Raw genomic sequence first — 27,443 nt, 5'->3', positions numbered from 1 at the left:
TCCCTTTTAAATGAGATTACGATTTCTCAAAGTGACCTTCCATGTTAGAGAAAGGTCAAATAAAGAAGGGATTACACAAACATGTTTCGATGGAACATTATAACAAGGTTGAACAAGTTATGAAGCTGAATCTAGGCCCTATGAGTTCCCTGAAAGTGCTGAGAGGGGAAACGGCCCGGTCTCCTGTTTATCTTCACAAATGCTGATTTCATGAAGGAGCTGCGGTCTCCAGTGAACGCCGTTGGCCTAGATAGGATCACAATCAAAGCGTCGAGAGCGCGGGCCCTTCCCCTCTGCTGCGGCGGAGAAAAGACTGTGCCAGATCCCCGTGCGCCGGCGTTTGCTTTACAGGCGCTAACGAAGAGGAAAAACATCAAGAAATATGACAGCAACGCCCACAAAGATATGTAACCGGGCTAAAGTCGGAAACGCTGTGAAGCTCGTGGTTTCATTAGATCAGGGTCGACTTCGATGTGGGGCAGGAAGGAGAAGAGAGAGTATCTGCGAACACTTTCAACAAATACTGTTTATTGCGGCTGAAAGTTGGGAGAGCTCACTTTCCGGTTTACTTTGGTTCAACTTTGATTGTGCAAAAAGATGTTACGCTTCAAAGAATGTTAAGAGGAGACCTTTGAAAAGTGCTCATGTAGGGTCGTCTACGTATTTAGGTAAAATAATTGTGCTTTTAGTGACGTGACGTTCATGACCGACCGGCTTTTCTGAACGGCTCTCTAAGGCGAAAGGTTCGAACTGGATTTTGATTGTGAAAATAATTGTTTTTCTGTTAATTTTATCCAGAACTCCCCGAAACGAATACAAGAATCAGCCCAACACTGGATAAGTCAACACAAGTGAAATCTTTTTGCACTAAAGTCAAAGCTAAATGCATTTTTTGCTCTTTCTTTAAGTTGTGGCACAAGATTTGATTCACAAACATGTTTTCAAAGCTTAATTATCAGTCCCATTGCCATTTTAGATTATTAAAATAAAAAAAGTGCCTTTTATCGATCGTGTATTGTGCATTATTTGGCTGGCATTATCTAAGTGTTGTATTAAAAAAGAGCCAGTCTTTTGAACGGCTCTTTGAAATGAACGGATCCCAAGAGAAAAAGAGTTGAGGCAGATGTAGAACGACCCGGGTCATTCTGCATTCAGTCCTTATCTGGTTTTGCCCTGTTGTTTGGCCTTGAAGGGAAAATGTTGACGGCGTAGGAGAGATAAGGTCCAGCTGCTTCAAACCTCCCTCAGGAGAAAGAGAATTATTCTGGCATTAGTTATAATAAATTAATAATTAATTAGCTTTAGTTTAGTTGTCCAGAGCAGGTAGTTCCCTTCACAGTCCATCCCTTTTCCTCTCAAGATATAGTCAACATTTTGTCCGTCTCCACAGTGATCTGCCATGTCCATCGTTCCTTTCTGGTGTAATTCCATCACTCCGTCACTCCCTGCTCCAAAGTGCTCGTTAGTTTCAACCGACAGCAGCATGGTCCCATTGTTAGCTGCTGTCTTTCCAAATTTCCGATCAACCAGGACAGGGCCTAACCCATTATGCAGGTACCCTGTTATCAAGAGTACACATAAGTAAATATCTTTAATGCCTTCTACTCACCTGTCGCCTCCTAGGTGTGTGCAGTCGTCCTTAGCATCAGCTATATAAGTTGAGACAATTTACAAGACAGCGTGGAATAAGTAAGTGAACACTTGGATTCAATAGCTGGTTGACCCTCCTTTGGCAGCGATAACTTAATCCAGACGTTTCCCGGAGAAAAAAACAGCTAGACGAGTGGCCTCTTCATGAAAAAGGTTGAATAAACTCCGTAGCCAAACGCGCTTCTTTTTCTTCGTGACATTATCGTTAGTTAGAATAAACAACAGGTGTGTCCAGAGTAGGTAACGAGCTCCATCTTCAGCTGCAGCGCAAACATGACTGATCTGTTCAGACGCTCAGGGTTTGTTTTGGCCACAGCTGACCTGGAAGCACCTCGGGCACATCCTTTTTTTATTTTCTTTATTATTATTATTATTTTTTTTTTTCTCTTTGTTTCTCTCTTACGACAGAAATAATGAAAAGGCTGTTTTACAAATTAAAATCAGGCTGTAAGCATAGAATTAAGACATTACATTACAGACATCGAGCACTTCCGTTCCGCTGTTACGACACAACTGAACACTCAGTCGTTCACCAGGAGAGGGCGGAGCCTCAGAGAGCAGGATTCAGGAGGATTACTGAGAGCTGCGTGAATGAAGCCACAAACCACTCTGGGGGTGTTTTGGATAAGGACATAGCATAACAACATGGCATGATATAGGACCTTTAAAGAGACTAGTTGGTCATTTTATACTCACTACTGCCACCTCAGGTCTTACGTGTAACTGCAGCTTCCATATTAAGCTCATGCATGAGGGCACTACGGACCCGAATCAACAGCTTTTTGAGTGACAGTGCAGGATTTTAGAGGCAGTTGTGGTGAACAGGTCTGAGCTCATTAGGACATTGCTGGAACATGTAGGGGGATGAAAATATATAATTTTAACATTTTTAAACTCTGTATAGTCCCTTTAAGTCCTCTAAGCAGTCTACATGAAGTAGATTAATATCTACATTGCAGACTATTTCAAAAAATTAATAATTAAAAAATCATAAGATCATTACTTTACACCGTGATGTATATATGAAAATGTGGTGACATTGAACAGTATGTGTCTATATAAAAACATATCTTCTTGATAGGAGTGGTTTCCTGCACTGTGTGTGTGTGTGTGTGTGTGTGTGTGTGTGCGTGTGCGTGTGTGTGTGTGTGGTGTGTGGTGTGTGTGCGTGTGTGTGTGTGTGTTTGCAGCAGAGGAGTCGTCTGTATCTGTCGGACTCACACAGAGCAGGGATCCACAGAGCAGATGTTTGAGACGAGATGAAGAACCAGGGCTCAGACTCGGCTGCATGAAACTGCAATATGTGAAGGAAAACGTAGACTTGTTAAAATGATAGATGGACAAACTTTAATTTGTTCTTCTTCATTTCACTTTATTTATTAGAAAGATTTAAAAACTAAATTTGGCCTGGCTCAGTACAAACTGATTTTTAGCAGATTCCACACAAACACAGCTCAACATTCTGCACAAAACATACAGTCACACACAAAAGGAGGAACATACGGGTGTGAGGCTACAGTGTCCGTCACTGGCGGTCACAACAATAGCCATCAGCCAGGTGTTTCAGCATAGTTTTTTTGAAAGTCCAGGTGACTGTATGGTTCTTATAGTGAGGGGGATCCTCTTCCAGGCCCTGGTGAGCTCACACAAACAATCATTTTCTTCACTGTAATATAAAAAATAAATAAAGCTATAAAGCTAAGTGGGGGTCCAAGATGATTTCAAGACTCAAACAGCATCCTATTTTACAGATCAAAGGTCAAATAAAGGTCAAATTGTGTAGTAAATTGTGTAAATCCATATTATTAAACCAGATTTTCCGGTTCTGCAGCATTCTTTGTCGTGGGCCTCTATCAAACACTTCAAATCATTCACTGCTATTTATATCAAATATAGCATTTGTTTCCTACTTTAAAACAGTATGTATGTACTTTTGAACACTAACAATATTTATTGAACATTGGACAGTGTTAGAATGAATGCTAACCACTGAACCCTGAGAATGAAGAACATGGAGAAAACAATGCTAATACGGCTAAACAACACGAGACATTTCAAAGAAATGACTTGATCCTGACTGAAATACCGAGACTTAGAAGCAATAAACTAATCCCAAACAAAGAGTATCTCACATTCTCAAATGTTGGTATTGAGGTTAGAGAGTTTGATTAAATATCTTTGGTATTTTTCCTATTTTTCCGATAGCCGTTAATAAGCATTAGCCTCAAGCAGCGCAAATTATGAACGATGCAGATGTTTTCAGCTGTTGCCAATCACCTTTAGCTCAAAGCCTTCTTAGAAATATTTAATGAATGTACTTTTAGAGATTTTACTTCAGATTCAAATGTGCGTATTAAAAGTGGCCTCTGAGCTAAATGCTAACCCATATTCAGCTTCTGCTTTGTGTCACTCAGATACACATCCACAAACATCTTATAAGACGCCACACTTTAACATATCACCTTTCATTTATTTCTACTCGATATATGAGCAGTTAGTGGCTTTTGTAATTCAAGTTTAGAAACATGAATCAATATGGCCATAATTACACCTCAGATGAAGAACCCTTCATAGACATGCAGGTTTTCCCAGAGATGCCGCCTGACGTATAGTCGCAGATGTCGAGTCCAGAGGAGGTCTTTCCTGAGTTAGCTCCCGTCGCTGTGGGAAACTTCTGCAGTCTGTTCTAACAAATGAAAGGAGAAAGACCGAGTAACCACTCTGCCACAGCAACACCGCCTTTATTTGCTTTTCAGGGAGGGGGCTCATCTTTAAAATAACAGCCCCATGAACGTGTTTTACAGACTATAAAGCCATGATAATTTGGTCCTTTCACAGTAAAACCTTTCCTCTGTGCCGTACGTGTTCTCCGTGTGGCGTGCGGCGTATAACAGGAGCCTGATGTACGGGCCCAGCGGAGCGGCTCCAGGAGGATTTGGAGTTTTGTTTGTTTTATGTGAAGACGGTGAGGAGCAGGTAGAAGGATCTCCGCGGACATCACCATCCGTCAGACTCCGACAGAGAAACGGATGAAAAACAATGCCATAAACACTGGCGGAGATGTGGGTTACAACAAATCCACTGTGAAAAATAAATATAGACATGACAGACATCGACTGGTGTCTAGAACTTCCATTTCCCGTGGAGGCGGGAAAAAGGGCGAATGTTTTGGTGGGAATGTGTCGTCTGCAAAATCAGTCGCACGGTCATAAGACATGCTTAGTTCTTTACGCTTTATTTATCCAGGAAAGGATCCAGTGAGAATACAAATCTCTTGCCCTTTCTGATGAGACTCCCATAAGCGTCATGTGATCAAACATGATTTATTCCAGGCAACATCGGCCACCTGTCCCCTGTATTCACAGCGAGACACGAATGAACGACTGAACTCCAGGTTTCACAGGCGTAATGGATATAAAACCTGCTCCTAATTATCTCAGAGACTCCATCTGACTCTTTAAGATGTGCTTGGTTTCAGACAGGTCTCGGAGACATTGCAGAGACGTCACAGAAATGTCTCACAGGTTGAGGACAACAAATAGTGTTTGCAATGTTGCCACAGCTGCCTGAGACCGTGTAGACCTCTTGGAGACTCCACTGAAATCAAACCTGTTCCTTTTCACCGAGACTACCTGGAGACTCCCCTTATCTCCAGGGGACGAGTAAACGTATGTACAGTATACTGTTTACTCATGTTGGAAATAACAGGCATTTTCTTCCTCTTGGAAAACTAGGTAAAAATGATCTCATGGTGAAAATAATATGTCAGGGTGTTAGTTTGAAGTCTCAAGGTTAAGAAAATATGCAGAACTTTTATAGAATCTGTTTTATAGAAGCATTTTGAAAAATTGTGGTTATAATGTAAGTCTATGGAGTCAAGGCGCCCACAAGAGCAATGCATTTCAGTGACTTGGCGACAGAAATTTGGCAAAGAAAGAGATTCAAATAATTAAAAAGTTGTCTTATTTTTATATGTAGGACAAGAGGAGATGTCAACCTCCAAATAAAAAAAAAGTTTTATTATTATATTATATATTATATATATTTTATTATACGGCTCTTCACAACGTAAGTAGAACGCTCCGTTGATTTGAATGGGATTTCCCAACGTTCTACCGGTCATTATTTTCTGATAAAGGACCTCTGAAAAAAATAATGACCGCTGCCAATGGCAACGGAGTTCGTGCTTTCATATCACACCGCGCGTACGTAGTAGCGGATACTATCTCTGTCCCCGTCACTGCGAGAGAAGTCGGGGGAATTGCTCGTGAAGTTAGCGTGAGTCTGACTTCACCACTATTCCTCCTCTCCAACTGCACCTTCAACTAAGTAGCTAGGCTAGCTACTAGCCTTGCTGCTTCTAGCCTAGCCAAACGTTGCCGAGCAACGCGCAAACTTTTGGGAACTATTTGTCGCGGAAGTCATTGAATAAACCTTTCGACCTTCATAAAAGTGTACGACGTTTATGTTGTGTGTGTTCAGTTGGCAAATGGCCGTATAATAAGCGGGATAATGTATAGAACGCTGGTCATTATCGGGAAAATAAGCACCTTCAGGGCGAAACAAGTCCGGTTCGCCCTGTCGGTGCTTATTTTCCCGATAATGACCAGCGTTCTATACATTATCCCTTACATATTATATATTATAAAATATTGTTCCGTCTTTTCTTCACAGCTTACAAGCACATTTTTGTGTGGAAGCTCCCACAACGTTAGTGTTACTACAAAACAAATTTTAACTTCAAACCAAATCCTTCGGGTCAGCTTACACAGAGGGAACATTTCCCTCAATTGGCTTAAAAAAAATGTAGGAGTTATGCAAAAAATAAAAATCCAAAGGCACACAAATGTGCTTGGGTGTAATTAAGGGTCAAAGGGGCTAGATGCAGGGTGGCCATTTTATACTCACTACTGCCACCTCAGGTCATACGTGTAGCTGCAGGTTCTATATTAAGCTCGTGCGTGACGGCACTTCTGTCCCAAAGTAACACCTTACTGAGTGACAGTGCAGGATTTTAGAGGCAGCTGTGGTGAACAGGTCTGAGCTCATTCTACACATTAGGACATGTAGGTGGAGGAAAATACATCATTTTAAATGTTTTAAACTCTGTATAATCCCTTAAACGTTAAAATAATCTATATATATTCATGATAATATTAATACATTGTTAACTCTGAGCCCATCTCCTGTTTATGGTCGGACCAATGGGACTTTGGATCAATAGGTCCCTTTTTTCTGACTGCAGAGATGTCTAATGACACTCAATGGGACATTTTTAGAATAATGAGACGTCAGACTGAAGGGGCCGACCCCCTTACAGTTACAGCCAGTCAGGTCTGAGGAGAGGGGAGCCAGTTTTTATTGTATTTAATGGGCGAGCTGTTACATGGTGTGGCTGCAAACTCAAATTTGTTGATTTGTTTTAGCCGATCTGTCGATAGAAATGTTGTTTTGTGTACTTTTGTAAATCCCCCAGCAGCAGAGCCGGTTACTGTGACTGTGTTCTTCACCGCGGGAGAGATAACGTGGCTGATATTGCCAGTATCCGTCTCCATTTGGACACATCTGACACCAGTAACTAGATTTTTTTTCCTGCTTTCCTCCGAGGCCTCAGTTTTATGACAAATCATTTCTTACAAAGTGCAATTCTAGCAAATCTAATATATTTTTGTGTTGCCACTGAGACTGGGAACAGAAGAAAACTCATATTTGCTTTGAAAAATGGTGTGGATTACCGGCCTCTATGTGAGTTGAAGGGTGGAGCAATGTCACAAAGATATACATGTTTACTGCATTTACTTCAGCTGCAGTTTTAATAACATGAAATGCATTTGAGGCGAGATATGGCAAGTGAATAAGGAACAAATAATATATGAGGATGTCACTTTGAAACTTTGGATGTAAATTACTGCTTTACAAGTCATTTTATTGAAGGTATTGTATGCATAAACTGGCCATATATGCTGATTTTTCAATGACCAACTCTAAAGAATGGACAGAGCCAGGTTTGATATATTAGTTACACAGATTTGTCTTTTTCTGTTAAAAACATAATTTTTTTTTACATCAAAATTAACCTTTTTTTTTAGAATTTTACATCAGTTTTAACCAAAGAGACTGGGGAATAAGAAAATGCATGAAATGATTATTTTAAATAGTTGTATCATCTAAAAACAGAAGCGTCAGATCCAGGCCAGTGAGAGGGTTTGTACAGATTTTCTCTGTGTTGATGTTTTCCATGACTTCTCCATGACCCTTAACAACATTTCCCTGACCCTATTGCATCCAGTTTATTAGCCACATTTATTATTACGCGTTTGTATTGATCAGCGCTACATAAAATTTAGAGTTTTATAAGATAGATACTAAGATACTGAGGCCACGACCAGGGCCTTGTCACAAATACAAACCTCATTCTTTGATCAAAAAAGGAGTGGGTTAGACATTTAGATCACCTTTCATTCAGCCTTATCCAGTCCCGTTGATGTAAGACACTGAGGCTTATTGGAGAGCAGCCCTGTTTAATTAACCTGTGGCTCCAAAGCCTCTGGGATCGAGAAACTGGTTGTAATTGTGACAAATGGTGTGTCCTCGTCGTCTCCGCAGACCGGATTAGAGCGGCTGTCTCCACGTGTGGCCAAACTGATGACGGAAGCTCAAGACGCCTCTGTGAGCGCTAAACCGGAGGGTATTAGCAAATGATGCACCGACATAATAAAGTGAATGATATTTGTGCACACAAGAATGAATATCCTCCCATGACTGTTTGAGCAAAAGTTATAAATGAGCTTGTACTCTGACTTTATGTGATTCTGCTCAGTAGCGGTATTTGCCATTCCGAACAACAGTCAGACAGTTTATTCATTTCCATCTGCTGCGGCCAAAGCGCTGAACGGATGCTGACCAGACTGACCTCTGATTGGCCAACGAGAGAGGACAGCCCTCACTAAAACATGCACTGTTGCAGATGACAGCATTTAGCGCTGTAACACAACTTTAGCTGGTGTTAGCATGACATTAGCATGTAGCTTACCTTCATAGTTGTCTTTTAGCAGCTTCTTTCCTCTAGTATATGCCTTGGCACCTCTGAATAATTCTAGAAACCCCACCAAAAGGCAGCATTTGTCCACATTGCTCTCATTGCGGTTCAAAACCTTTCCTCATGCGCATTCGTTCCACTGCAGCCTGTTTTAAGGTGGGGCACTGCAGGTGAATAGGGAAACATTTTTTGCTCAACATTACCAATATAAATATGAGAAAAAAATGTTTTCTGTAATTTTATGTTTACATATAAAACTAGTTTTATGCCGAGTTTGTACTATGCCACATGAGCACAGGAACATCATGTTCATCTCTGGGACAGAACCCGCCTTCTTTCTGATCTGTATGATGACTGGACACATCATTGTTTTAACCAATGAACCTGAACTTTTAAGTGTCTTGAAATTGCGCCCAAGGATGAACCAGACTTGTGTTTCCAAGGTCAGGACATCTGGGATTTCCCAAAGCAAGGTATAGTAATCTTCGTGTATGTAACCTCCCATGGACTCACCACCTGCAGGAGGAGCCATAAGGGGCTGGTGCAATGTGATTTGGGCAGCTCCAACAACTGCCCACACGACCCGGCAACGGGAAAGTGCAAGAAGATGGATCTATTTGACCTAAAAAAAACAAAAGAACTTCATTCTGGTTTCATGTCAGACAGTGAGGAAAGAAATGCAAATGTGTCTTTTTATGAAGTGTATGTGAACATATGGCTCCCACTGTATATGTTCAACCACAGACATCTGTTCAAACTAATGGTTTGAGCTCATCTCACTTCCCTCTAGGGCGCTCAGCTAGACAGGGCTGTCCGTTATTCGCCTTGGTAATCAAGCCATTGGCTATTACATTAAGAACTATTAAAGGACACTCTGACATACAGTGCCTCTCGAAAGTATTCATACACCTTGAACTTTTGCACATTTTGTCATGTTTACAACCCTAAACATAAAGATTTTATCTTGATATTTTTACTGAACGTTCACACAAGTAACAGACAACTGTGAAGTGAAAGCAAAATGACACATTATTCCGTTATTTTTCGAAAAGTGAAAAGTGGGGCGTGCATAAGTATTCATACAGCATTTTCTGAGTGCATTAAATTGCCTTTATAACATTCCTCATGACTCCAGAATGTTCACACCTTGGCCTAACGGTTAAATAGAGGCCACCTGTGTGTAATCTACTCTCAGTATAATTTCAGCTGTTCTTTTAGGCCCTCAGAGCTGTGGTCGGAGTGTATCGGTCACTAAACAGCATCATGAAGGCCGAGGAGCACCAGAGAGGTCAGGGATAAAGCTGTGGAGAAGTTTAAAGGAGCATTAAGTTATACAAAGATTTCCCAAGATTTAAACATCTCCCGGAGCAACTGTTCAATCCATCATTCAGAAATGGAAAGAGTAAAGCACCACTGCAGACTTACCAAGACACGGCTGTTCACGTAAACTAACAAACTGAACAAGGAGAACACTGGTGAGAAATGCAACCAAGTGCCCCAAGATAACTCTGGAGGAGCTGTGAAGTCCTGCCGCTGAGCTGGAGGAATCTGTACATGGGACAACTATAAGTCTTACTCTACACAAATCTGGCCTTCATGAACCAGTGGAAGAAGAAAGCCATTATTGAAAGGAGGCCATAAGAAATCCCGTTTGAAGTTTGCTAGACGTCATGTGGAGGACACAGCTCCATGTGGACGAAGGAGCTTTGGTCAGATGAGACAAAAATTGAACTTTTTGGCCCAGATGCAAAACGTTATGTATGGAGCAAACCTAACACTGCTCATGGTCCTGAGTGCACCATCCCCAGTGTCAAATATACGGGGGGGAGCATCATGCTGTGGGGCTGCTTTTCCTCAGCGGGGACTGGGAGATTGTACGAATAGTTGTGAAGATGGATGGAGCCAAATACAGAAACATTTTGAAGGAAAACCTGCTCGAGTCAGAAAGAGAACTGAGGCTGGGGCGGAGATTCACCTTCAGCAGGACAATGACCCTAAACACAAAGATAAATCTACAATGGAATGGTTCAATAAAAACATGTTAATGTGTTAGAATGGCCCAGTCAAAGTCCTGACCTGAATCCTATTGAAAATCTGTGGAATAATGTGAAAACTGCTGTTCACAAACATTCTCTACATGTGCAAATCTTGTAGTCAGACCCCAAAAGACTTGCTGCTGTTATTGCAGCAAAAGGGGGTTCACAAAGTATTCATTCATGCTGTATGAATACTACCCCACTTTTCACTTATCTATTTTTTGAAAAATAACAGAATCATGTATCATTTTGCTTTCACTTCACAGTTGTCTGCTACTTGTGTGTGAACGTTCAGTAAAAAAATCAAAATAAAATCTTTATGTTTATGTTTATTGTAAACATGACAAAATGTGCAAAAGTTCAAGGTGTATGAATACTTTCGAGAGGCACTGTTTTTAGGGGAACAACAGAACATAAAGTTTCACTGTACGTTGATGAATTATTGTTATACGTGTCCAAACCTAAGCTATTATGTCTGCTTTTTAAAGCAGTACTAAGTAACTCTTCCCCCTAGAGGCCATAAGTGCAACTGCAGGTGTAGTAGCAAGTTACGATTTTTTAACTTATTAATTGTCTTGGAGAGTAGACAGGAAAGGCGAAGGGACAGAGGGTTACTGTGCATCCAATTATACAATGGAAATATTTTTTTTCACTCAAACTTGGCTGTAAATACTGTTTAAAGTGACGTTAGCCCGCAGTTAGCTTTGCACGTTAGCATGTTAGCTTCTTCTTCGTGATTCCATTAGTGTGTATTGCTTGCTCCGGACCGGTGGCAGTCAAGTTGCAAACATGGTTTTCTGGCCAGAGACACCAGGGGGCGATGAAAGACCCTTCAATCATCCCATTAACACTTGTATTACCCCCACAGGGACTACGGAAAGGATTTATTAAGGTAAACAAGTTACTTAGTACTGCTTTAAGATTTTGGTCTTATATCAGGATTTAGAACCAATTTCTCTAAAAGTGTTCTGTTTTTGATTACCGGCTCAACCCAGCAATCTAATACCATATTTAGCTCTTATCCATTTAAGTAAGTAAGAAAGTAATGTTTATTTATACAGCACCTTTCACAGACAAAAGTCAAAAAAATACAAAATATAAATACAAAGTACATTTACATTTACAGTCACAAAACATGGTCATAAAACAACTAGAATTTAAAACTAGAATTTAAAACGCTTTCTGAAACAAGTAGGTTTTCAGTTTGCTCTTAAAGACATCAACACAGTCAAGTAAGCTCAAGGAAAGCGGAAGATTGTTCCAGAGCGTCGGCGCGACCACCTGGAAGGAGCGATCTCCTCTGGTCTTGAAACTAGGGGACCTTGAGGAGGTTCAGATCCTGAGACCTCAGCCTCCGAGAGGGGGTATAAGGACACAACAAGTCTCTAATGTAGGAGGGAGCCTGACCATGCAAGGCTCTGAAGGACAATTGGGGCAACCTCCCAGTTTCTCGCGTAGGAAGCATTAACATAGTGAGAATGAATATTCTACCCACATTTTAATTTTTATTTCAATGCATTTTTTCTTATGGGGTATCACTTCATTTTACACTATCTTGGCACATTGTACCTAACTAAATTTAGTACAATGCAATGTGCTCTGTAACAATGTGTAGTAACTTGTATCCATGGGTTAGATACACAATGGAATAACTTGTATTAGTACTTTGTAGGTACATAATGTGATAGGACACGAGGCCCTTAGGGTTAGGGCTTAAGGTCAAAGTTAGTTATGTCTTATTACATTATGCACCTACAAACTACAAATATATATTATTCCATTGTGTATCTAACCCATAAGTACAAGTTATTACACATTGTTACAGAGCACATTACATTATACTAAATTTAATCAGGTACAATGTATCAAGATAGTGTAAAATGAAGTGCTACCTTTTTTATTACTAAAGCCTTTTTTTTTTTTTTTTACAGAACTGGACAGTTAAATATATTACACTGGTCGCGCATTAGTGTCCTTTCAAACCTGGCAAATACAGTTGTCGCCACTCTGGAAACGGAAAACTGTCATGGTTCTGTCTATTTGTGTTCTGTCCCCTGTTTTGGTTTGGTTCTGTGTCTAGTCTTTTATTTTGTCATGTCTGTTCTGTCCTTGTGGTTTTGCTTTGCTTCCCTTGTGTTGATTACCTGTCCCGCCCTAATGTGTTTCACCTGTTCCCTGTTCCTTCTGTATATAGACCCCTGTGTTTTCCCTTGTGCTGGTCGGTTCATTTGTATTCTTATGGTGCGTTGTGTGTGTGTCCTGTTCCGTGTTCCTGTTAAGTGAGTTTTGCATTTTTTGTCTGTTCTTGGCCTTTGCCATTAAATTTCCTTTAAACCTGTTTTGGCTGTTTTTGCTTTTGGGTCGAAATCCCCACCACATGGTGACAAAAACAGCATTTTCACCACTCATTTAGCCAGTGTGGAAAAGGCCCAAATGCTTTAAGCCAGTTTTTTTGCCCCTTAAAGGCGCCCTCTAGCGGTGGTAAAAAGAACGGTTAACCAATTGGCCTTTTATTCAATCTCGACGTTGCTGATACCCAGACCGCTCTTCTGGTTGATTCATCGTAAAACCTCCTTGTAGAGCCTTGCACTCGCAGGACCCAACACAAAACAGTGCGGCGCGGGACACATTTTTAAAGCTCAATGCGGGCGCATGAGGGGGCGGGACGGCAGAGTGCGGGAGCGGGCAGGTGGGACGATAAACTGCTGTCCCGTAAACTAAATCATTTTTCATTTTAATTTCATTTATCCATTCTCTTTTGAGAATAAGAGCATTTGTACTGCAGAATCACTGTGTTCACGCTCAAAATGAATAGAAACAGTTATAGGCTCCTGTCACTGCGTAACACGGGCGTCACGCAGACTGAATCTATCAAGTCAAACACACATACGAACAAACGCACGCGCTTCATGTCAAATGAGTTAGTGCAACATTCCGCCAGACTTTACTGCACAGAATAAGCATAAAAACACTACACTCACTGTGCACTCGATCTTCTGGGGATCCGTCGTAGAACTCAGTGCTCTTCACCTCTTTATCCAATGATTCTCTCGTGTCGGTCATTAGCTCCATTTGGAAACACTTCTTTTGCAAACTCCACAACAACAGGCCTGTTTTCACCTGTACTGCGCCCATCGTCACTTGTTTTACGTCTAAAGTTGTAAATAAGCCTTAAAGGGACTGTACAGAGTTTAAAAATGTCAAACTTATGTATTTTCCTCCCCCTACATGTTCCAACAATGTCCTAATGTGTAGAAAGAGCTCAGACCTGGTCACCACAACTGCCTTGAAAAACTCAACACTCAAAAAGGTGTTAAATCGGGTCCGATGTGCCGTCATGCCCGAGCTTAATATAGAAGGTGTAGTTACACGTATGACCTGAGGTGGCAGTAGTGAATATAAAATGGCTAACTTGCATCTAGCCCCTTTAACTTATCCATGGTGTGGCTACTGTAACCACCAAGAAGTGCCGCTGCCGCTCCTCAGGTGCTGAAGTTGTTTTGCCGGCTTTTCCTTCTGCGGGGGTTCCTCCTGATGTTTGGGAGCCAGTTCCTGCCAGAGGTTCAGAGCAGCAAGTTCTACGACGGATCCCCAGAAGATCGAGTGTAGTGTTTTTATGCTTATTCTGTGGAGTAAAGTCGGCCCTTAATGTGCGGATATTGCACTGACTTATTTGACATGAAGCGCGTGCGTTTGTTGCTATTGTGTTTGTCTTGATAGATTACACAGTGACACGTTACACATAGTTTGGGGTTGAACTGGTGTGAGCGTCCCATAGACCGTGAAAAAACCTTTGCTATTCTACAGTAGGTCATATGGACAGGCCTGATGCTGAGCTGGTTTACTTGCTTCTTGTGTAACCCGATTTAGCAAGAGCCCAATGAGTCAGGTGAGAGCACGGCGGAGCTAGACGTCTCTGCACCGCCTCCAACCCGGTGTGTGCAGCAGGCAATCTTGTGCACACGTCTTCCTGCACTGGTCAGGACTCCTGCAGTGCAAACGTCCCCATATTGTGAGATTTTTGTGGGTGGGAGCGGGAATGAAAATTACAACCCATTTGCGGGATGCGGGCGGGAGCGGTACTGCACCATGCGGGCGACTGAAATGCGGGACTGAAAAATCTGTCCTGCGCAGACCTCCTTGTTTACAACATACGCTGCTTGACGTTCGCATCATATCCGGCTTTTCCCTGATTGGTTTGTCAGTCAAAGGGAATTCAAAGAGATCAGCCTTAATCCCAGATGCACATCTTTGTAGAGAATAGGAAAAAGGTGTATTCTGGCTGGTCAGGCTAAGGATTTACACATTATTATCTGGGGGCTATTGACTTTAAGCTTTTTAAACATTCTGCATCCAGACACAAGGCTTGAAACCAGAAATTTGGACATGTGGGCACTGTAAAATGCCCCAAACACACACAAAAAAATTGTATATTTTGTAAAGATTTGTGCCATGCCTGTGAAAAGACGAATGGGACACAATGAAACATTTTTGAGCAATGTCACGCCTTCCATAGAAACTGTTGTCTTCCCTAGTTTTGCGATTTCCATCCGAGTACCATTTTATTTCTGCATTGTGCGACCGACTACGTATCTTTGCAGAGAATCCAGATTAATCAGAATTGTAAGAAAAGTGTAGCTCTGGTCTCGGGGAACAAACCCTCTCTGCAGAGCCGCGGAGCCTGGGTGTTTTTAATGAGGCCACTAGCGTTAGCCGCATTAGCAGACTTAGCCTGTTAGCCTCCGCCTGTCAGAGCGCAGATCCCGGCCGTTTTTGAAGTTTGGGGTGAAGGAGAGGGCGCAGAACCACCTCCGTCTGACCCCGAGTCGACATCGCTCACAACACGCAGAGAATAATGAAGGCGCTCCGTCGATACGAGGGGTGAGAGGACTAGTTCAGCTGTGAGGCTGATTATGTCAGACCCGGTTAGTCTTACCTCAGAGTTACATTTCTGCCTGTTCAGAGTAATTGCTATGGAAATCATAATGAGTGTCCGTTTCCTGCCGGTCAATTTGTGGTCATTGTGGCACAGACTGAAGAGAAACACTTTAAATAAGGCTAAAACTATTGGTAATTTGTGTGCTGGAATAATCAGATATGCACTATTGCCAGGGTTCCACATAGCACGCTTCTATTCAGTACGGCTTGGCCGAAGTACTTGGCTTCGACCAAGTTCACACGAGGGTTTCCTCTTAACGCAGTGGTCAATGTGGAGATTTATAGCTATTTTTTCCCCCTTAACATCTTCGTTTTCATGTCAGAGTTTAAAAATGACTAAACTTGCCCTGTACAATGCTTGTTTTATGATCGTGGCTAGCGAGGGGAAGATATCGTGGAAGTAGCTACGACATTGCTTCACATTGCTTTCGCTCGCGCTTTCATTCACAAATATTGCCATATTTTATATCCACGTGTCCTGTGAAGGTCCTGTGATGACGCTGTAATCCAAACATGGTCATTTCCTTTCTGGGAGCCACCGTATGAAAACTTCAGAGAGAAATGTTCTCATGCATGTGCACAGTTACAAAACTTCAGAGATTGCCTCCAAGATTTGACACTTCTATTAAAGTGTAAAGGGGGAATTGATTGATTGAATTGATTGAAGTACCCAGAAGTAGATCCCATATTAAATGAAAATCATCTACCTTCCCTTTTAAGGGAAGTTTTTTTTAATTCCAATTTAGTAATATAAGTCGTCTTGATAGCACTGAAACACGTGTAATAACAGTATTATGCTTGTTATTAAGATTAGCAGTTACTGGAGGTACTCCAAAAAGGGGTGTAACTATGTTACACATCAGACATCAATTCAAAGATTTTAGTCCAGTAAGCTGTTATGTTAGGACAGTTCCAAAAAGTATGAGCAAGTGAAGCCTGTTCCTGGTCGCACTGGTCACAAGCTGTGTTCACTCCATGGACCATTCTGGAAAGTCGTACTTTGGAGAGGTGTAGTCTTTAAAAAAAAAGCCAAGACATTGTTTTATGAACTTCCATTGTACTTTATCAAACGCCTTTTCCAAAATCAGCAGTAAACAACAAATGGTTCTCATGAAAATGTATTAAGTTGTCTCCAATAAATCTTCCCTCAATAAAAACTACTTGATTGTTGTTTATAATACCTCCAGTTATGTTTTTTCTTAAATAAATACATTTAGATAAAATATGAGTATCACAAAAGAGCAGGGTCAATGGACGCTCATTTTTTAACAATTTGGGATCTTTATGTTTCCCCTCAGGATTTTGTTTTCAGAGTATTGAGATAAATCCCTCTCTTTGTGAATTGGACAAAATACGGGGTCAGCCCGTTAGTCCGAAAATGTCCCATTGAGTAGGGGTTGTGAAATAAAATGAGGGTTAGACAAGAGTCCGCTCACCTTTTAGGGCCAGTGGTTGTATACGGCTCTCTAATCCACAACACAACTGGGTTAGAGAGATTTGGGACTAATGCTCTGCTCAATGATACATTTTCAGACTAATGAGGCGTCAAGACTAATGGAATGGCACCTAAAATAGCCTGTAATGATGCTAATTGGAGTTTTTTAATTTCTTATTAAAATTCTTATTTATCCAAAAGGCACGTAACCGCTTGCATCTGTGTCACCCCCGGTGGGTGCCCAGTCCCCCCCCCCCCCCAAGATAAATAAAAATAAAAGACAAGAACTGGTGTCGATCTCATGACCTCACACTCATCGCACAAAAGAAAGTGACGGGGTGTGATTTACAGGCAATATTAATTGGATTCTTTTTGTCCTTAAATCGTGCAGCACCCGCAGGATCTGTAGCATTAGATCCGTCATAGCAGTAGCATCATTACAAAGTACCTCCTCTTTTGTTTCCTGTAACGCCTCTTGTGCTGCAGGTGTGGGGACTTGGTGCCTCTTCAGTGTTCACTCTTCAGACAAAAAAAGATGAGATAAGATAGGACTTTCTTGATCTCACAATGGAGAAATTCCCTTTGTTACATCAGCTCTAAAAAGCACTCAGGGGCGCAAATGATCAGGAGAAATGTGCTTTCTAAAGCCCTGTTTGCGCGGGATTAGAATCACTGAGGTACCTCAGGCAAAAAGTTCAAATTACTGACATCTTCGGAGATTCTAATCCCGTGCCAATCTGCCATTTGGAAGGTATGAATTCCCCGATTTTGACCTTGGGTAACTCTGCAAGCTCCAAGGTCCCCAGCCCAGGTAATTCCAGCCAAGTGTGAATCGACATGTAGGAGTTTTGAAAGATAAGAGCAACATCCATTTAAAATGCCCTTTTACCAGTTTGTTTATGTCTGCATTTAAGCTATAGTAATAATATTGTGCTATCAAAACCTTACTCCGACCAAAATTATGTTTTTTTATTCCATTTTAAAAGTAGAAAAGAGAAAAACTACAACATCACACAGACATGGCAGCGTTAAACAGACCAACATGGAAGCTCTGAGCGAAAGTTTGGACGCGTGCTTTTAGTCAGAGGGGCTGAATCAGAGCGAAGGGAGGAAACTGCTGTTTTATGGTCAGAGCAAAATCCCACAGATAAAATAAGATAAGATAAGATAAACCTTTATTGATCTCACAAAGGAGAAATTCACTTGTTACAGTCCGCGTTCAAGAAGATCACTCAGAGTTAATAAAGTGCAGCTGATACAGAGATTATTGCACATGTTACTTCACAGTCTTATTGTACAGTCTGACAGCAGTGGGGATGAAGGCTTTGCGGTAGCGCTCCGTCCTGCACTGAGGGTGTCTCAGTCTGCCACTGAGAGAGCTGCTCAGCTCTTCTACAGTCCCGTGCAGTGGGTGGGAGGTGTTGTCCATGATGGAGGTGAGCTTGGCTAACACCCTCCTGTCCCTCACCTCCTCCACAGAGTCCAGGGGGCAGCCCAGGACGGAGCTGGCCATCCTGACCAGCTTGTTCAGTCTGTTCTTGTCCCGCTCTGTGCTGCCCGGGGCCCAGCACACGGCAGCGTAGTGGTGAGCAGAGGCCACCACAGAGTCATAAAAAGTCCTGAGCAGAGGCAGAGATGTGACGCTGATGTCTTTTATTGTAGCGTGCGGTAATAAACGGCTTTATAAACAAACCTGATAGTTAGCACTGGCAACACGAATGAATAAAAGGCATTCTGTGTCATTATCTATCCATCATTTCTGGAAAAAGTCCATAAAAATGAGCGAATTACTGACATTGCTGATCCATAAAAAGGATGTGCATTCATGTCCTTACATCCCAAGGTAATTCTTTTCCTGAGCGAATATGGCTTAAGAAGAACAGGATAATGAGCAAATAAGTCATAGCAAATAGAGATATCTCATGTACAATGAATAAAAAAACTGTAAAAGGGGGGCAGAAGATAAATAATCAAATTAGAGTATAAATTATCAAAGGTGGCAGCACAAAATGTAGTCATAGAGCAGGTAAAGTGCAGACATTGTTGCAGATGACGTACTTGAAAAAACTTTATATCTAAAACTGTGTCGCACTAACTTTGAACGTGTTCTTCATCAGAGGTGACTTCTGTGTTAGCAACACAGAGCGGTGGCGTAGAGGTTAGGGCTCTTGCTCCACTGCTAGAAGGTCCCGGGTTCGACTCCCACCTGGACAGGGCCTTTCTGTGTGGAGTTTGCATGTTCTCCCCGTGGCACTCCGGGTTCCCCTCCCCCTGTAAACATGTACAGTAGGCCAGGATGAACAAGAGTGTGTTTGAGAGTGGCAGTGGGGGACGACGGATGGAAATGATCCCATGGCTACAATCCGACGTGGTGTGTTTACATGCATGAGTCCCATGTACTGTATGATACTATTATTATTATTATTCTTATTATAAGCCATCCCAGGTAACTCTGACTACAAATACAGCAACATCTTAAGACATAACGGCCGTGTTATGACTAAAATGCTAACCAGTGACGTTGCCATGGGTTACAGGTCAGTATTAGTGACTGACGTACGCCGGCATGAACAGATTCTCATTCTTTACTCTAAACCTTTCTGAAATACCCACCTCTCATTATCTGAGCGTGTGCAGATGTTCAATTTGCTCTTGTTGGATCAGTTGCCGTGACCACCGGCTAATGCTACGCGCCGCTAACGAACCGTAGCAGTTTAATTAATGAAGGGCTTTGTCTAATCCGGGCCCCGCCGTCACATTCTGCTGCTCTGCCTCCGCGACAAGGCGCCAAAGTCATCCACGTTACGTTTATTTCCCCTTTTGTGAGGCTTAGAGTGCGGCTAATTTACATAATCTGGGCCTAGCGTTAGCATACATTAGCGCTTCTCCCCTTAGCGGCTGTCACTGACTCTGTGGACCAGTTATTGCTGGTTGTGAGATGAGGAAAAAAAACATGACAAGTAGCATGAGCCAGTCTGAATTGAAGGCTACTTGGAACTGGTGGACCACTGATTAAGATAAATCCAGAATAATAATCCAGAATAATGCAAGTTGCGCCTGCGTCAGATCAGAATTGTGACACTTGTATGAATTAAAATCACATTGGTCATCTAGTGGTGCTTCCAAATGCTTAAAAAAATGCATATTTTCTACATATTTTGACTGAATCAGAGCCACAGTCGAGAAATATGCGCTTGAGTTGCAATTTTGAGTTTGGGAACAGAAACGGCTGTGCCTGGAGCTGCTCAGCTGTGCGGAGTGTGTCTACACCGGAGCGTTACCGTCGGCTAAACAGGGCCAAGTCGCCAAGTGATGGCCACTCAACTATGTGTTTTGGACTCACAGCAAGAGGAGTCTCCACGACCACTTGGAGTGGTTCTGTGTGGAAAACATGCACTGTAGCCTGGGCTTTCAGCTTGGTGATATTCAAACAAGAACTGTGTCTCTGGGGGTTTTATTTAACCAGTCCCTCCAGGATTTTGTGGGCATTTTTTGTGATTGTTGCGGGGTAAAATGCCTGATTTCACAGGCCATTTTCCCAAAAGTTGCAATTTTTTTTCTGCCTAAAACAATATACTTTTACATAAAAATAGAACTTTGTATTTTACATCAGTTTTAACCAATGAGAAAATGGCAAATAATAAATAATAATAAAATATCTGTTTTTTTAGATAATTGTATCGGTAAAAAAAAAACAGAGCCATGTGCGCCCCTCCCCTCTCGACTCCTCCGCTCAGCTACAGAAAGTGGGCGGGGCTAACAGGCCTGTTTCTGTGAGCGCAGTGTCTGACTCCACACAAATCTGATCAGTTAGAGCCATGAACGAGAATCCGAGGAGAACTGGATTCTGGATTTTGGAAAAGTTGCAACTCCGCACTGATTTTGCGGAGTTTGCTTGATGTCTCGTCAATAGTTGCGATCGCAACATCGGGCAATCCTGGAGGGACTGATTAACTTTTATGGGTGAAATAGCAAGGCAAAGAGCGCAGTTATTGTGCTACAGAAGGAATCTCATGAATTCAGTGTTACCAAGGAAATCCGCCATGTTTGTGAGTACTAGCAAACATTTTCCAAAACTAATATTAGTTGGAGTGAAAAAAACGCCTTGGAATAAGTCTGATTCCACTGAGTCATGACTGGCAAATACATTCTCAACACACTGTGGTGTCCAAATTACTGATGGGATTTATGGCTCTTTTATGGGAGTCTTTGGGATCTGTCCATTTCAAAGAGCCATTGATTGATTATTTTTTATTTAAATCATCTAAAATTACAGTAAGACTGATATCTACGCTTTGAAAAATTAGTTTGTGAATAAAATCTTAGGCCACAACTCATAAAAAGAGGCTGCAACTGTCAAATCATTGCAGTGCATTTATCTTTTGACACGCTCTCACTTGTGTGGCCTGCTCCAGTGGGTGGGCTGATTCTTGTGTTCGTTCGGGGGAGTTCTAAAAAAAAAGATCTGGCTCTTTTCACAATTGAGATCCAGTTCGAACCATTGACTTAAAAAAAAAAAGCCTGCTGCAAATCCCATGATGCTCACAATCCTGAACTCTACAATCAATCCTTAAAACGTCAATACAAAAATGAATGACTTAGAGTGCAGATAAAATACTTTCAGTTGTCATATGCACGGGTTAAGACCTGCGCCGCAAGATGAATTCCCACAAGATCTGTAATTTAATAAGCTCATGAAAATACATCTTGAAAGAGCCCAATGTCCAACTTTCGTCTGGGACCAATACCGTGGTGGTGTAGCTGTGAATAAGTAGATTATACATTGCCAACAACAACAAGCATTAATCCACAATTTATTAACACCGTCGACAACGGAAAAAACACGAGGTACAAACACAATTTTTAAACAAAATATTGAATTGCATTTGTTGTTTAGCCTTAGTTTGAGAACGAGCTGTGATCAACAGTAAATATCCACCAAAAGTCCATCCTCTTCACAAACCATAAACCAGAGTCCTTCCAGATTAATGTTGCTGTCGTATGAAATTTGCTCTGTAATATAAACCAGGCTCTTACCAGGTTACAGAAGACATAAAAGCCAAAGCCACCAGTCTCCGAAGAGAGCAGCCTGTCACAGCGAGAAGCCTGAGCGAGAAACTCAATCTCTGTAAACGCATTCACTGCAAAATCCCACTTCCTTAATACTAGATAAATACACTTGTTTTTAGTGAAAATTTACTAGAAACAAGTGAAATTATCTGCCAGTGCAGTAAGTGAATTTTTCTTACTAAGATTTCTTGAAATAAGAATAATATCTAGATCTAAATAAAGCTAAAAATAAGTATTTTACACTTATTCTAAGCAACAAATGAAGACAATTAAATCTTAAAATAAGCCCTAAACACTTATTCTAGGCAACAAATGAAGACAATTAAATCTTAAAATAAGCTTTAAACACTTATTCTAGGCAACAAATGAAGACAATTAAATCTTAAAATAAGCTTTAAACACTTATTATAAGGAACAAATCAAGGCAAATAATCTAATAAGTAGTACATTTAATCATTTTAAAGATTTATTTATTCCTTAAATTTAGCTAATTAATCCTAAAACTAGTACTTTAAGATTATATTTCTTGTACAGGGCAAATGAAAATAGACTGAAGCAGAGCATAATCTTTCTCAATGTTTATTTGTACACTTGAATGGTACAATCAACAATCAAAGATTGCAACATCTTTAATCCTCGTGTCTGACAAACTGAACCTTGAGTGTTATAGACACAATGAATGTAACTAATCTCAATGTTTTTTGAAACCTGAAATAAAATGGGCTGACTGGTATTAAAAAAAAAACCTGATCTCTGGTCATATGTGCAACTCTCTTTAAAACAACAGTGCCACCAGTTAAAGGAACAGGCCACCGTTTTTACATACCGAGATATGTTCTTACCTGAGCTGTGACGAGTTCTTTAGGACCTGTCTGATCTTCAGTCACGTAAACACAGCGCAGACGGCGTTAGCATTTAGCCTCTCCCTCTCTCCTCTATAGCTCCAAAACAGGTCAAGATAGAAGCTACCAAGCTCTTCCACGTTTTCCCTATTTAAATATGGTTACGTGAAGTGTTCCACTACAAAGTATAATTACACACAATTAAACAATGTGGATTTTCTAAGCGGATAAAAGGGGGAACTATATTGTAAGGCGTAATAATACCAGGAGGAGTTCGAAATCCACGCAGTAATCTTCACTTTACTTTACTGCGCAGTAATCTTCACTTTACTGCGCGGATTTCGAACTACTCCTGGTATTACTACCACTACATTATAGTCCCCCCTTTTATCCGCTAAGAAAATCCACATTGTTTAATTGTGTGTAATTATACTTTGTAGTGGAACACTTCACGTAACCATATTTAAATAGGGAAAACGTGGAAGAGCTTGGTAGCTTCTATCTTGACCTGTTTTGGAGCTATAGAGGAGAGAGGGAGAGGCTAAATGCTAACGCCGTCTGCGCTGTGTTTACGTGACTGAAGATCAGACAGGTCCTAAAGAACTCGTCAAAGCTAAGGTAAGAACATATGTCAGTATGTAAAAACGGTGGCCTATTCCTTTAAGCGCCCCCCCCAATAATCTAATCTGAAATCTACTTTCCAATAAATGCATGGAATTCTGCCAGGGCTTTTCTGTAAGATGATGTAGTGTCACGCTCATGAATGGCATCCTGGAGAACTTCTGTCTGAATGACAGACAGCAGGGTTGCCACGCATTTGGGATAAGTCAGATGGAGCGCATAAAAGTATGCCATCACATAAATCATAGCCTCACCAAGTTTTTCTTTGTCAAATGTTGTAATTGGCAGATTACCAACTGCAATGACACACTTGCTGCCATCGAACACCACTACAGGACATGGCAAGCTTCGTTTCTGGAGGATAGCATCTGGATCTTCTGTAGGCTGCAAGACACAAATAATATGGCACACATTTAGACATGTTACGCTTCTTGCTGGTATTTGGTTATAACCTCAAAATCATTATCTTGTTCTGTGTTTATTTTTAAAATCAGAGAACAAGGTTGTAACATGCTATATAAAAACTTGTTTTTGCATAGCCCCTCCCTAATTTTGTTGTAGTGAGTCTGTAGTCCATCTTTATAACGCAAATTATGCAAAACTTACCTTCAGGACATGTAGAAACGCTTGACAAGGAGTCCCCATCTTTTTTGGTGGATGGGCAGGTGAGGGAAAGAGCGTTGGAAGAGCCTTCATCAATGCAAGGTGGGCTTCAGCTGGACATAGCAAAAACAAACCGTCATAAACCTACATTTCAAAGGATGAAGTACTTGGTATTCAAATTTTAATACTTACTTTTGTCCATGGTCATCGGCGGCTTCATTGCCTTCTTTGACACGCCATAGAATTCTACTCTGGAGCAGAATTCCTCCCATCTTAGTTTTATCTGACTTATGAACTTGTTGTTTTCTGGCTCCAAAATTCTGCGTAGCTCACCCAACGCCTAAACACAGGAGGTTTTAAAAAATATATCATAATAATAATAACTTAAAATACCACACGCAACACATTTGAAATGTAACCTCTAAACCCCCATTTTAATGGAGCACATTTTCTCCAGTTTAGCTTTACCCAAATCTAAAGACTTAGCCTAGAGGCCAGTGTAACGCCTCATTTGAAAGCTAAGAACTACACCACTATATTTGAACTCCCCCAATAACTTACATGATGCAATTCTTTGAAGCAAGGATATGCATCCAAGATGAGTGAAGCTCTGTTCTCCTCCTTCATGGAGTCAGAGTCAATGAAGGCTCTTCTGGCTTCAAACTCCAGGTCTAAAAGCTGGGACACATCATCTTGGTTCGGTTTTGGCTTCTTGCACATGTCTTGTAGAGTTTTGTAATGTCTTGCTTGTATTAGCAGACTATCCTTGTCAGCTAAGATGGAGAGAAGTACAAAAGCACTTCAGTTTTAATAGTTACAGAAATAGACTTATCCACAAACCATAGCCGTAAACAACTGTGTTGACAACCATTTTACAAAATTACATGTATGCACTTACATGAAGTGGAGGCATCATCCGAATTGCTGGTGGGTGATAACAGCAGAGTAGATGCACCACTGGAAGAACTGCAGTCAGCATCTTCATCATCAGCTTCTTTATCACTTGGAGAGAGGTCAGTGAGCCTTCTCTTTGGCCGTCCCCTGTCAGGTGTTGGTCCTTGCTTTTTTAATGGAGTTTTTATATTTTGCAGCCTTTTTTGCAGCTTGGCATTAATGCTCTCCTGGTGACAAATACATATATTTCATGCTTACTGAACTAAACAAAATGATCTATGGAGGACACACGAATAAAAGAACTTACATGTTTCACGCTAGTATCCTGATCCTGCAGCATAGGATAATATTCCACAATTCTTTTTGCCATTGCAGTGATTTCGGTCTTTGAGGGGTATCGCTCCATTTGGCCTTTGCTTGCTCTCAGAAGGGACACCATACTTGTGATTGTATTTCTCACCAGCCTGCATCTCAGTTCTTTTGACATGACACATTCATGTTCCCTGCCAGCAAGGGCCAATTCAGAGTAGGTCTTTCGGCATTGCTCCAACTCACTGTCTGTGTAGACAACATATTCCGGAGGATTGGGTAGCTGCAAGGTTTTCAGCGGGCTTTTATACGCATCAGCAGTTCGAGGGCTGGCTGTTGCAACTACTCTGGGTGAAGTTGTTGCAGGTTTCTGTGGTACGGGATGGTCTTCCTGGTTTAGAACGAGAAAAGAATAATGTCAAGTACTGCAAAAATAAAAGCACACCTTCTAGAGATTAGTTTAACTACATATTTGTATACAATACCTCAGGATGAATTATTGACCACACATGTTTTCTTCTGATAAAGTGCTCAGGCCCGGGAAACAGGTCCCTCAGATCATCACGGTTCAATGTTAAAAGCATTTGCTCGTCAATGCTTGCAGCTAATAAAGACAAACGCCAGTTGAATTAAACAAGTGGCGATACAATATATATACACACATATATATTATATAATCTAACCTTTAAGGATGGATACGGTTACTTCATCCAGTTTCTCCATTGCTCAGTTACCTACAAAACAAAATATGCTTACAAAATATATAAACAACTAACCTGATTCCTGAAAAAAACTGTTTAGCCAACTTTAATCACTCAAATTAATCAATATCAAAATATAAATTTAAACCCAGACCTTGTGAGGGAATTCAAGTAGCCAGGAAATTGGTCAAAGACAAGTTAATACAAGACTTGCAAAGGCTAACTTTTCCCTCATCAATATCATAGCTAGAAATCCTACCAATATTAACGTTATAGCTAATTTACTAAATGTTCTCTGAACCATGTGCGACGGCTGCTAAGCTAACGCTAGCATCTGTTAGCATCCTCCATTAGCCGCCCCCCCGCCCAAATTAAATTACATTCATTGTTCTCTCCGCTTGAATTTAAAACAAAGATTAGGCTACACACGCGTATGTATCAAATTTTCCAAATTGCTTACCTCTCTTTCTTGCTGAAGTGTTCTCGTACAGTTTTTCTTTCGACAGTGCCCAAGATCGCCTGTGACTGTGACACAGCAAATTCAAATGGAGTAGGGTAACAACACGGAAGACGAAGGGGGTGCACATCTGAATTTTTCCGCCTACATCCAATCAATTAATGTTTGCGTTCATAAAACAGTCAGTATATATGTAAATCTCCTTTGAATTGATTTAAAATAACTTGCCAGCCAAATCTGAGTTTAATTGTGTCTTATTCAATTACGCACACCCTTTAGGGTAAACATGGTTGATTCCGGATGATACCACTGGGAGGCTCCTACATACAACATATATTTTTTATTGATTAAATTCTATTGCTTGGTTACCTCTAACTGGGTATATAGCCAAATTATTCATTGAGTTATGTGTATTATTTTATTTTCCTTTATTTGTGACCATTTTATTTTGTTACAGTTTGGAATAAACCCCCATCAAGTTGGTATTTGCCAAACTAGCGCGGTAACAGTTCCACTGTAGGCTCGAAGACACTGGAGTTGCTTTTGGACTTGACTATCAAAAAAATACATTTTCTGCGCGACTTTCTTGCAATACAATGGCCTGCTGGAGGTGCGTTATTTGCTTCGTCTTTGTTGCATTAACGCTGAAGTCTCTTTTAAGTCATATCAATACTGCACACAGTCGCAGTCCGGATTTCCGTGTTATTTGTGGAGTAGATGGATGCGCCGAGGAATACCGCGTTTTCAACTCTTTTTACTACCATCTCAGGCGCACGCATCCACAATACTTCGCCACAGGGAACCCTCCTAGAGGTTGGCTGACGGCGGCTTCATTCGATGCAGATGTG

General features: G+C 41.1%; 1 protein-coding gene and 1 long non-coding RNA gene across 2 annotated transcripts; both read right to left on the bottom strand.

The window, feature by feature from the left end:
• Positions 1 to 23,703: 23,703 nt before the first annotated feature.
• LOC306981254 (uncharacterized protein) lies at positions 23,704 to 25,152 on the bottom strand (the record flags this gene model as incomplete). The annotated part of the gene is made up of 5 exons (XM_079580814.1): positions 25,133 to 25,152; positions 24,796 to 25,007; positions 24,427 to 24,574; positions 24,238 to 24,347; positions 23,704 to 24,015 (listed from the first exon to the last, which is right to left on the bottom strand). The coding sequence occupies exons 2-5, from the start codon at positions 24,952 to 24,954 to the stop codon at positions 23,704 to 23,706; spliced, it is 729 nt and encodes a 242-aa protein (XP_079436940.1). The 5' UTR covers positions 24,955 to 25,007; positions 25,133 to 25,152.
• A 70-nt stretch (positions 25,153 to 25,222) lies between these two features.
• LOC306981738 lies at positions 25,223 to 26,666 on the bottom strand. Its single transcript, XR_013794138.1, has 5 exons — positions 26,599 to 26,666; positions 26,121 to 26,171; positions 25,923 to 26,041; positions 25,436 to 25,828; positions 25,223 to 25,355 (listed from the first exon to the last, which is right to left on the bottom strand). It is a non-coding gene; the product is annotated as an uncharacterized lncRNA (long non-coding RNA).
• Positions 26,667 to 27,443: the final 777 nt, after the last annotated feature.

This window comes from Gobius niger (genome assembly GCF_951799975.1).
Source record: "Gobius niger genome assembly, chromosome: 22".
NCBI classification, from domain to species: Eukaryota; Metazoa; Chordata; class Actinopteri; order Gobiiformes; family Gobiidae; genus Gobius; species Gobius niger.
The sequence above is the reverse complement of the archived record's forward strand: the minus strand, read 5'-3'. Positions and strand labels throughout refer to the sequence as shown.